The following is a 12981-nucleotide window of genomic DNA, read 5'->3' on the forward strand; positions in this document are numbered from 1 at the left end:
CTTAATAGTATATTTATAAAATACTAATTCCTAAAAAATAAGATAAACCTCATCTTTATTATTTTCAACTTCCTTGCAAATGCATGTCATTATTTTTAAAGATGAGTAGTAATACTCTGTAATTGTCCACTGTAACCCATTATCATTAGTATAAAACTAGCTGATAGAGAGTCTATACTATCATTTTCATAAATTCAGGTTAGTAAATTATGATATATAACTTATATAAAGCTCATTTTATTGTCATTATGTAAGTCAAACCAAACTTTAAGGTTTTCCTTAAACTTTGCTCAGTCTTGTGTCTTTTATCTAATCTTGCTCTTGTGTTTTAGATTTTGAGTTTTTTTATACATTTTGAAGACCTCATTATTAGAGATCTTCTTTTAAATGGGATCCCTGCTTGTTCCACATTTCTTTCTTGATTTACCATTCTAATTATTTCATAGTATTCTCTGCCTGGCAGAATAAAACCCCACAACTTCCAAAGTTCTGGCCAAATTCAGGAAGTGGAAATGCAATACAGCATACATACCCAGCAAGATTAAAATGATCTTGTCTGTTGATTTTAAGTGTGTGATGGTAGAAAGAACACTGGTTTTGGTGGCCAGGAGACCTGGAGTCTTAGCACTCCATGAACAAGTTACTTCAAGTATCTTTGAGCCTGTTTCACCTCAGTAAAATGAGATGGTTCTGTATGACTCAATGCTTATTTCTCTCTGATAAACTTTCACTAGGAATGGTTCTTTACACTTACAAGCTAATACATACTCGGTGTTTTTATATCCTTTATGTTTTCTTAGGCATCTGTTTCTATTTGGTGTCATTATAGTGTTAACTTCATTATCAGTGTTAATTTATTTTAAATAGTTGCATTTTACATAAAAATAAATACACGTATTAAAACTGTTTTTAGTATAACTGATGACTTTCTAATTTCTAATATGTTTTTCTCATGAATTTTTATAGCACTCATGAAACATAAAAGCTTGTTTTACATCCAGTAAGACCACCTGCATTTTCCTTTTATTTGGAGTGAATATAGTTAATAGGAATTTAAGTAAACATATGTATATTAGAGCATGATTATATAATATACTGTTGTAAATATTCAAGTCAATATATAAAAAATGTAATCAGGTGAATTCCTATTCAGGAAAACTTTTGTGCTTCAAACTTAAATCTTTTGTGTAACTAAAAGAAGACTATTCTTTGTTCTGGGAGAGAAAGTCTGATCAACAGGATCTCATTGCTTCCTTGGTGAAGATAGGTGGATACTCTTGCAATTTTTATAACCTTTTGTATAAAGTTGCTCATTTTAACTGTACTCAATATGATATATTTCTAAGTTCTTTCCCCTGTGTTGTAGCTTATTTCAACAATTCCAACTAGTCGTTTAAAATTCCTAAAAGAAGCTGGTCATGGAACACAAAAGGAAGAAATACCTGAGGAGGAATTAGCAGAGGACGTTGAAGAGATTGATCACGCTGAAAGGGAGTTGCGGCGTGGCCAGATCTTGTGGTTTAGAGGTCTGAACAGAATCCAAACACAGGTATGGGCCTGGTAGAGAGGTAGGAGAAATGATGGGAGAAGGGCTTTCTGACCTGGGGAGGAGGTTCACGTGTGTTCCTAAACTTTCTTTCTAGCCTTCCCAACCAACAAAATTTATTCTTTTGAAAAAATACTACTAGTGGCTGGAATGAATGAAACTTTTAACTGATTATGAAAGAATGTGTCTTATATGCCCCTAAGCTCCTTTTTTCCTAGCTTTTTTTTTTTTTACCACCCCCTTCATCTCAAAATGCTATTCTTGCCTATTTGCTCTGTAAAAAGTGCCTTTTTCTTTACTTTTTTATATGTTGATAGATGGAATGGTCCTTTCTCTTGTTCTCTCTCTCTCTTGCTGAGCAAGCTGTCACAATCTCTGATTCCTTGCAGATGGATGTAGTGAATGCTTTCCAGAGTGGAAGTTCCATTCAGGGGGCTCTAAGGCGGCAACCCTCCATCGCCAGCCAGCATCATGATGTAACAAATATTTCTACCCCTACACATGTAGTGTTTTCCTCTTCTACTGCTTCTACTACTGTGGGGTGTGAGTGTGTGTTCCTAAGTGCATGAAATTAACATTTCCTACTTCACACACCTAACGTTTCTCATTTTCTCCTTAATGTTTAAATTCATTGTTCAGGCTTTTCATAAAGCTTTCTTTTCGTAAAGTGGATTGAGACCTCAAAGTGTTGTCGTTGTTGTTGTTTTATTTCTTTAGAGGGCTAGATAACAGGTGGAACAATTGCAACCAAAGATTAGCTATGAATTCTGTGAGCTTGTCTCTATGCTACTCTTACAGTTAATATGGGGAATAAAATTATAGCTTAGAATTTGTGAAACTACTATAAATTTTTGAGTATATGCCTTTAAACATGTTCATATGCATGGTTCCCAGAAGCATGTTATTTGAAACTGAGCTAACAGAACCAGGAAATTGCATTTGTAAAAATAAAATATGAATTTAGTATTTCAGCTCTATCTTGTCTAGTTTGGAAAGTAAATTAGTAGCCTTAGAAAAGTTCTATATAAAAAAGTATATATAGTCAATTGTTTGTCTTCTTAATTTGAACTTTGTCTGTCTAACTTTGTGTTTTTTAAGAGAGAGTACCTATATAAACTTTTATGGTATTTATGGTTAGTTTGGGGGTTTTTCCCATTTGCATATCATTTTAGTTTGACATCAAAGGTAAGAAATTTCTATTGTTTTCTAAGTAGGAAAAATATATTGATTGATTATTGAACCAATATTTCAATAATATAACAATATATTCATGTTATAATGTCACTAATTGAATAACATATTTTCTATTAGGTTTTTAGTAAATGGCAAACTCCCTTTTAACCTTATATGACCCTATTGTAAATTGGGGTCTTCTGATTTCACAGTTGTTTTCAGTATATTGGAGGCAATAAAAATATATACCAAATTCCACTCCTACAATTGTCAGAATTCTTAGGGTTAGACTTATATTTTGGGCAGAGACCTACCATTTTTGTTTGGTCTCCAGCCAGAGAAGAACTAGAGGAGTCTTGGGTGAGCTGGACATAGAGTGAATCTAGGGAGAAAGCAGCACAGACTGTTTACCTATTGCCTATTAGCTTAAGTAATTTTTATTTGATATTTTTAACAATGTTATAGAACAGGTAGAACCAGAACTGTCCCCATTTTACAGGTGTGAACACTAACTTAGAGATTAAATGACTTGCTTATAACTATAAACATGGTGTAAAACAAAAAGCAGGCAAGTTCCCTAAAAACAAACTGACCTTGTAACATTAGGATGTAACATTTACATGGACAGATAGGAGTCTTCCTTTTAAAAATTACCTACCTGAATGAAATGGCAAATGTAAATTGCCTGGCATTACACTTGTACATTGTCAGTCAGATTTAGAATTCATACTATCGTTGGCTACTCATGATGCAGCCCTAGATGGTAAATGCCTCACAAACCTCTGTGGAAGACCTACCATATGTCAGGGCTATTTTAAAACCTCCAGAATGTGCTGTCTAGTGAGAGAACAAGCAAGAAGTTGAAAGTTCCTACATGGCAATGACCTACAGAATATTATAGCAGGATCCTTAATCTGCCCTGGGAAATCAGAAAGAATTACCTGAAGGAAATGACTCCCAAGTTGCTCCTTGGTAAATTTTGCTAATTGAGAAAAGCAGGCCTCTGTGGCAATAGTTTAGTAATAAAAAAATGATAAACTATAGGAAATTGATGAAGCTGAAGTCAAATATGAACATCTGTTTGTGTATCACAAGAAGCAGCAAACTAAGGCTGTACTGAAAGACCTCCTTTCCCCAAAATCTTAAATTTGAAAAATTTTAAAGTTGAAAGATTAATACATGAGTACATCTCACCTGAATTTACCACATCTTAATATGACATTTACCTTGTCTATATATTAATAATCTCTTTAGACCACTTGAAAATGGCATATTTGACATTTCATCCCTAAATACTTTAGCATATACCTCTTAAGAAGTCTTGCAAACAATAATATTATATTCAGGAAATTTAACACTGATTCCTATTACCAAATATATAGTCTATATTTAGATTTTTTCAGTTTCTGCCAAAGTGTCCTTTATAGCTGTTTTGATGTATGATCCAAGAAAGGATCATCAACAACAATTTGTTATTACTCTTTAGTCTCAAGCCTGGATCTATTCCCTGCCTTTGTTTTTCATGATATGGTCCTTTTTGAAGAATCAAGGCCATTCATAAAGCGTCCTACATTCCAGATTTATGTGATTTATTTCCTACTGATTAGCTGCATGTTAAATTTTTTGACAAGTTTATCTCATGGGTGTTGGGTATTCATTTTTATTTCAGCAATATTTTGCTGAATTATTTTTAATTTATTTTCTAGTTTGGAAGGGTGTCACATGATCATAGGTATACTATAGTTCTCAGTCTGATTGTGTTCCAGGCTTTATGTTAAATATCAGATCAGTTACAAACTCTGTTTTAAGACACACATGCATACATCTGCCCCAGGCTGTTTTCTGATGCACAGCTGTATTTGAAACATCTGAGTTGTTGGACCCATCTGGTGTTATATTTTAGGGAAGTAGAAATACACTTCAGAAAGTGGCAAAAGGAGGCTTGTGGCTGTTACTTCACAAGTTTTGAGATGTTTACTTCTTCATTCTATATCCTGTGTTCTCAGGACATGAGGAAGTACTCAGTGACTAGATCATATCCTGCCAGTAATTATCATTATACACTATTGCAGTAATTATATTGCTGTTCTTTTAAATTTCTTTGAAGCTTTGCCTGAGAAGCATAGTCTTTGGTGGTATAGGATACCAGCCAATATATAAAATTAATAAAGAGTATTAGTATGTTTAATGAAAGGTTTTATTTTCACTGTACTTTTGACCTAATATTGAATAATCTTAGAAATATCTACAAACATCAATTTTTTTTTACTCTTATTTGTAGCCCTTTCTTTACTAAATAGAAGAAATGGTAATCCATTTTAGCTTTGTCAAATATTAGACTTGAAACATCTTCACAGAGTTCATCTTTTCTTCCCACTCATTTATTAGCAAGATCATTATAAGATCTCTAAAGAAAAAATTATGTAGTTTTTCTTTATTTGTAAATTACAACATTCTAATATCCTTTTTCCCATTACTGAATCCTTCTTGCTAAATCTATAACTTATCTTCCTGGAAGGGAGAAATTGAGGAGAAAAAAAAAATTGTACTTCTAAGCAAAGGGTCAGCCAACTACATCCTGTGGGTTAAATTTGTCCTGTCTCCTGTTTTTGTTTTTTTTTTTTTTGGGGGGGGGGTAAATAACTAAAATATATATATATATATATATATAAATAATATAATTTTTTTTAACATAGCCATGCCCTTTCCTTTAAAAGTATACCTTATGGCAGTTTTGCACTGTAAGAGCAAAATTGAGTAATTAACAACAGAGACTTTGTAGCTTAAAAAAAAAAGATTCCACCCCTGCTCTGATAATTAAAACATCAGTTAGTAGAGATGAGTCTTCCTTTGAGAAAATTCAACATGTAAATTATTCAACTCTGGAAAACAGCCTAAAATTTTCTTTTATTGCCCCTGCCCCCCAGGGCAGTTTTTAAGTTAGTGCATATAGTAAAAATAATGATGAATACAGATTTCAGAAGTGACCATGCTGTTATAAAAAATAAGACATATTGGTTTATAATGAAATAGTTCTGTATTTTAGAGCTGTCTCCTTATATGCCATGTTTTGGGCAACAGTATTATTAACCTTATCTGCTATCAAAAGTTAGGAGGAGGGGCTGGGGTTGTGGCTCAGTATTAGAGCACTTGCCTTGTACATGCGAGGTACTTAGCACCACATAAAAAGAAATAAATAAAGGTATTATGTCCATCTGCAACTAAAAAAATATACTTAAAAAAAGAGGAGGATATTTAGGAAAATGGTTTTTTAGAGTACCTCGTTTTGATTTGTTAATTAAATTTTGATTTGTTAATTGTTTATCTTGAAAATCGATTTTAATTTCTTAAAGTGAAATTACTTAATGATTATGATAATCACCTTAGTTTTTTTTTTTTTTTAGTCATGTACTTCATGCGGTATTTTCTTCAGTTTTTTTTCCTATTAAAATTTTTCTGGACATAGGTGTTATTGAAATTTTTAATTTTGATAATCTTAGGGGGTATAATTATGTTGTGCATAGTAGGTCTCAATAGATACCAAATGGGAAATGAATTAAAAGACAGTAAATAGCGAGGAATTAGATGTCAAGAATGGGAAATTAACAGTTATGTCTTGGGTTTCCACTTAAACTGGATTCTTTGTGGTATTAAGAAGATAATAAAGTTCAGGGCAATTGTAAGTTTAGCTCAGTGTTAGTTTGCTATCTATAACAAAATACCTGAGATAATTTATCAAAAAAGAAAAGGTTTATTTTGTTCCATAGCTTTTGAGATATGATCAAGTGGCCATGTTGCTTTGGAGTGTAGCAAGGCAGCATATCATGGCAAGAAGGAAATGGTGGTTCAAAACTGCTTATGGATCATGAGCCAGAGAGCAAGAAAGAAAGGGCCAGAATTCCATGATCCCTTGAGGGCACACCCCCAGTGACCTAAGGACCTTCTACAGGGCCCCACCCTTCAAAGGTTCCAACATTGCCCCTTGGCACCATCATAGGGACCAAACCTTTAATACATGAGTCTTTGGGGACATTTAAGATCTGAACCAGAGTGCTCAGGGTTAAGCCTTAGATCAGGGGTGTTTTATTCATATATTTTATAATCTAGATTTTGTTGTATGTATTTCCTGTGAGACTGTCCTTCGAGATTTGTTCTTTGGTTTTTGGTTTTGATTTTTTTTTCGGGGGGGGGAACACTGGTGAGCTGTTCTTCTACTGGTTACTAACCACAGTTCTGTGGCTTACGTAAAGTAGAAGAAAGAAGGAAGCATTAACTTTAATCTTATGAATTTTTTTTTCCTAGTTAGTGATAAAGTGAATGTCTTCTGTTTTGTCTTTTATTGACTTCCAAGGATTCTGGAATTGGGAGTTCAGAAGCCTAGGTTCTAAGAATCTCTGGCACTAAGAGTGACTTGACTTGACAAGTTGCTCAGTTTTATTATATTTATAAAGTGGTTAGAATAAAATATCTCTAATATCCTTTCAGTAATTTCTTTCTGAGTGAGTAAGAAAAATTTACCAAGCTTGGGTAAAAAGGACTTCGCTGATTTCACCTGCTACAGATACGTGTGTGATTGTGTGTATATATACATCTGCTGTCCTCACCCGCAGGCTATACTCTGCCCCTCTTAGAGCTTTGGGAACTCACGGACATCTGTCTTACTCCTATACCTTTCTTATGAGCTCTATTTTCCAAATTAAATATATTTAAAAAATCAATCTATTTCCTCTTTGACCCTTCACTGTTTGTTTTTATACCTATTTTGATTTAAAAGTAAACAAAAAAATTCACAGAAAACTTTGACACCATTAACAGCAGTACCAGCAACCTAGTCCAAATTGCAAAGATATCCTAGTCCCCTTGAACAGTTCTAGCCACCCATCAAATTTGCTGGCTGATCCTCCAGTTTCTATTCTCTCTTGTGCCTGCTGGCTTTGACACCAACCGATTTTTCTTCTGAAGCTGTCTCTTTGCTTTTTAAACTTTATGGTTTAGTACTAGAACAGTCAGGATATTTGTTGAATGTTTGCATGTATTAAAATGTAAATTGCAAGAGTGCACAATTAACATTAAGTAAATGGTTATGACAGTATATTTAGCAAGCATTGTCTTATTCCTTATGTTAAACATTACATTTTAGTAAAAAGTAAAGGGAACAGAGCAATAAATTGACAATGTATTTGTTATTATTAGTCTGTCAAATTAAGGAACTAATGTATAAATATGAATGGACTAGAATTATAATATGTAATAAAATTACAAGATAATATATACTCAGTACTTGCTGCTTCATGTGTAAATCATGGTTCAGCAGCATCAGCATCACCTGGAAGGTTGTTAGAAATGCAGGATCTCAAGCCCCTGCTGTATCCAAATCTGCATTTTAACAAGATCCCCAGCTAGCTCGTATGCACATTAAAGTTTGAGAAGCACTGGGTTGATACTTACATGCTAACACTCTTCTAAGTCTATAGTATACTAACTTAATCTCCTGTAACAACCCCATAAGGTATGGGTACCATTGTTATTTCCCATTTTATAGTGGAGAAAACCCATTTGATTAGTGTTCCTCAACTAGTAACTGGCAGAGCTGTAACCTGTTTAGCAAGAAAGATAGATTTGAGGAGAGATAAGTAATAATTGGAAATGGACACATGGCCCTAAACTAGACATATTTTAATATATATTCAGATGTCCATTTGAAGAACTTTATTAATTTATTCATTATCATTGTCTTATGATTTTGGTGATCGTATCTTATGGCACCATAAGTGATAGTTACCTCCTTTAGCATTATTAATAGATGATGTCTTCATTATTAAATGCTTCATTAGAATTGAAACCAAAACAATGTATTTAAATTGATGTATAATAGATTTTATCTTTTTTCCCTAAATATGCATGACACTGGGTTAATGAGACCTGATATCCACATTGGGGTAATATTTTTTAGTTTAATTGACCATTAGCCTCTTTTCCTTTATATAACAGACTTCTAATCTAAACAGAAAGACAACTGTTTGACTTTATGTTTTAGAGTAAAAGTACTAGAAAACTTTGAAACTTTATGTATTCTCTTTGGGATATTTTTCACAGACTTCCATTGGATTTTTAAATTTTCATTTTGAAAATCTGTTCCTTCTGGAGAATATAGTGATTAAGTTGTAATCTATGATAGAGAAAACCCCTTAACACTTTGTAAAAAAAAAAAAAATGGCATATACTCAAATATTTATAGCTGTTTAATGGCATTTTGTAGATATTTACATGGGTTTTGTCTGTATTTTTATTTTGTGATTCAGGGAGTGGCGGGTAGATGTGAGTTCATGTGGCATTCAGCTTCTATTTGCTTGGCTTTTCATAGTCGGTGACACCCTGATTCCTAGCATGACAAATAGTAACCCTTTGTGCTTGACTTTAACTTATTTGAATTGTTTTCAAATATACATTATTTTTAGTTTTTAAAAAGTCGGCTAAGCTTGTGTATGGTTAAGTTTTGTTTTGTTTGTTTTTGTTTGTTTTCTTAGGGAAACAATCCTATAAAATGGCTATTAAATTTTTAGCCAGTGACAATGAGATTTTCTTAGTATTACTTTGAATGTATACTTCTTAAATTGGTAGAGTATGTGGTTTTGTTGTTCTGTAGTGTCCTACTAAAATATTCATTTTTTTTACAGTGTATTGCAAGTTCCACTGCATTACATGCAAATATGATTCACTCATACCTAGCTGTTTGTGGATTCAAACTCATAAATGAACCAATTTAAGTTAAGTTGATTATATACTGACATTTTTCTGTGTTTTCTGATATTTACAGATTCGAGTGGTGAATGCATTTCGTAGTTCTTTATATGAAGGGTTAGAAAAACCAGAATCAAGAAGTTCGATTCACAACTTTATGACACATCCTGAGTTTAGGATAGAAGATTCAGAGCCTCATATACCCCTTATTGATGACACTGATGCTGAAGATGATGCTCCTACAAAACGTAACTCCAGCCCTCCACCCTCTCCCAACAAAAATAACAATGCTGTTGACAGCGGAATTCACCTTACAATAGAAATGAACAAGTCTGCTACCTCTTCATCCCCAGGAAGCCCACTACATAGTTTGGAAACATCACTCTGATTGTAAGCTGAATGTTAACACACTAGCTGCATTGTAAAGAAACAAATTGAAACTGGGTCTTTTCACATATTGTGACGGACAAGATAGTATTCTTGTCTTTGGACTTCAACAGAAGACACACTTGTACGAATGTAGATTTATTTTTTTAAAAAAAAAAAAAAAAGCAAAGCTTTCTGCCAGACTGAGGGTGCTTTTTGGGGGGTGGGAGAAATGAACTGACAGATAAACAGTAACTCAGTATAAGTGACCCGTGGATCATCAGTAGTACCCAAGAATGGTCCTGAACAGTGTATTAGCAGAACTTTAGTTTATCTTAGTCTTTGATGGGAGAGAGGGAGGAGTAAAGCTGGGCCAGACGAAGAGCCCTGGATCATTGAATTGATACTTTAATTTCTGCTGTTGGCTGTTAATAATTTGGATTATTTATGTTTATAAATGATACAGATCTGTTTACAAGGTTTGTAGATACTTTTTTTGTTCCTGTTCATAGATGGGAAGCTTCATTATAACTGATGCAGAGAAAAATTAGTCCTTCAAATACTGCTGTATTTTCAGGAAAAAAAAAAGTGGGGGGGTGTTTCTATTGAAACTGTACTAAATTTTTGCCTACAATTTACCTTGTTAAATATTGTAGATAAATTGCTAATACTAATAGCCAAATAGATAACACTAATGCTTTGTTTAAAAAAAAACCAAAACAAAAAAAAAACAAAACAAACAAACAAAAAAACATGAGCAGTGGTGTTCTAATGAAGTTATGGCATCTGTCCTAATTAGTTTCTTAAATACATTTACTACTTAATGGTTTTGAAACAACTGTTTAATTTTTAAAATTTTTGAAAACTTGCTAATAACCTTTTGTTCAGAATTTAGTAGATTGTTTAATGCAGGACATCAACTACACAATGAAAGTGCTTGAAATGCTTTTGTTATTTCAGGCAAATCAGATTAAATCAAACTATCAAACTACAAGAGAACCTTAGTCCTTTTTGTTTTTGTCTAAATATGTTAGTTCAGTGATGTCTTGGTGAACTGTGAGTGAACTGTATTGATTTTTCTAATAAATTCTTAGAGACCTTCATACAGCATGAGGGCTGTTGGCATTTTGAAAAAGGTTAATAAGTAGAAGCATACATGTTTTTCTTTTGTTTTTGAAACTTGTTTGTAAGCATAAATAAATATGCCCTTTTATTAAATAAATACACAACAATGTTTTTGACATTTCAGCTTCCTTCCTCAGTTCTGCATATATGTCTGTCTTGTTAAGCCACAATTGGAATAAATTTGAAGATGGTGGCAATCTAATAGAATCAGATTAAGTGAATGATCACAATCTTGCCATTTAACATATTTTTCATAGAACTTAGTGGTTTAAAATAGTCTCATAGTTTAAAAAAAAATGATTACCATTGTCTTTGATGCAATTATTTTAATTCTTAAGTGGCCAAATAACAAATGGTAAAATGAGATTATAATAATTAACCATATGCAGGAATGCCCATCTCTAAGCCAATTGGATTCCTTAGCTATTTTCTTCCTGTCTGCCTTCTTCCCTTGTTTGCCTCTTGTCTTTACCCTGTATAAACTGGCATCGTGTTAGGGCCTAGCTTTCACCAGATATACAATCCTCAGGCTGTTGTGAAGTTTACGAGGACTACTCCATCTGAGAGTGCTGACCCCGCAAAGAAATTTAGTTGATGGTGCTTGATATTTTTGGTGGGTGGGGGAAATCCTTTTCTCTCCATCAGTTTTTTGCAGTAATCCTCTGCAAGTCTTAGAAACACATTGGCTCTGTCAGCATTTGTCATTGTACATTTATTCATCAGGTATTTATAGTGATTCATACTGTAAAAAGAGAGGCATGATATGCTGGGAAGCATATTTAGACTAGGAGTCAAGACCTGGTTTCTAGTCTTGGTTTTGCCATTAATGTGCTGCATGATCTTGGGAAAATCATTTACCCTACATGAGGGTGGTAGATTAGACTCTACCTTGAAGAACCCTTTCAACTCTAAACATTGACCCTATCAACTGGAGAAGCCTACGTACAAGGCATAGGGAATAGAGAAAAGGGAAATGTTTTCAGTTTTCTTTTTTATTTTGGTTATGCTTAAATATGAATGTAATTACCAAAAGATTTAGAAGTGCATGTGCTTTGGAGGATTTGTATTGAGCTTTTACAGTATTCATTTTTCAACTAAAGGCAATGGCTTTTTACACCGACTCTAATCCATAAATGGGTCTTAAGACATCCATGAAGTAGTAGCAAGACATGCTTAATGTGTATTTCTCTCTTTGAGACACTGTAATTTCTACCAGAAATTTCCAGAGCATTATGTAAGTAGAAAAAAAAATGCAAGCAAGCTGTTAAAGATCTTGGATCCCATTATATAGTATGTATAGCTGAAATCAGCATCTGTAATTCAATCACTTTTTCTCTTTTATCCTCTAACCAAAAAATTGTTTAATTTTGCATCCCAAATGTTTTTAATCTTTGTATATTTTTTAAAAATCCTTTTCTCCTCATCATTGCCTTTTTTGTGGTTGTAAATAGACTTACTTGCACTTTGAAGATGAGTTACTCCTTGTCATCTTACAAATATGTGATATGGTAATTTTCATAACAGATGTCAGTTTTGAACCAAGAAATGGTGATTTGTTTATAAGAAAAAAACTGGCTTCATTTCTGTGAAATTGCTCTTTGAAAATTTCTTTTTACACGTGTAAGCCAACTGAGATACCGTGATGGTGTTGATTTCTTTCAATGATGCTTACCATCTATTTTAGCCACTGAGCCTTTTATTATTTGTCTATTTGTAAAGTTTATTTGTCTTAACTCATTTAATAAATATACTGTTTATCTGTTTCTGAATGGGGACTGAACTCTTTGAATATTGAAATTTACTTAAATATCTTATTTTGGAATTACTTTTTTCTACTTGAGATTTTTAAAATCTGATTGATGAAAATTCTATAATGTACTTGAAATGTTATGGTTGTGTTACAGTGAATCAGTGTTCTAATATCAATATGCATGGTCTTGCCTCTAAAATGAAAGTGGGTACATTTTCCCCACTCTTCCTACCCGAAGCTTTAACCCTTCTAGTACAATAGCTTACTTTTGCAGTCCATG

General features: G+C 33.2%; 1 protein-coding gene across 6 annotated transcripts in view; it reads left to right on the plus strand.

Moving 5' to 3' along the window:
* Positions 1-12716, plus strand: part of Atp2b1 (ATPase plasma membrane Ca2+ transporting 1) — a 105228-nt gene extending 92512 nt beyond the window's left edge. For 3 of the 6 annotated variants that reach the window (XM_026399031.2, XM_026399040.2, XM_026399047.2), the window contains exons 20-22: positions 1367-1549; positions 1936-2049; positions 9537-12716. In XM_026399031.2, coding sequence (XP_026254816.2) covers positions 1367-1549; positions 1936-2049; positions 9537-9848 — 609 coding nt within the window. In that variant the 3' untranslated portion in view covers positions 9849-12716. Of the gene's footprint in view, positions 1-1366; positions 1550-1935; positions 2090-9536 lie in introns of all 6 variants that reach the window. The other 3 variants (XM_026399066.2, XM_026399056.2, XM_026399060.2) reach the window with 3 other exon arrangements.
* The last annotated feature ends 265 nt before the right edge of the window (positions 12717-12981 follow it).

Source organism: Urocitellus parryii, chromosome 5 (assembly GCF_045843805.1).
Source record: "Urocitellus parryii isolate mUroPar1 chromosome 5, mUroPar1.hap1, whole genome shotgun sequence".
Classification (NCBI taxonomy): Eukaryota; Metazoa; Chordata; class Mammalia; order Rodentia; family Sciuridae; genus Urocitellus; species Urocitellus parryii.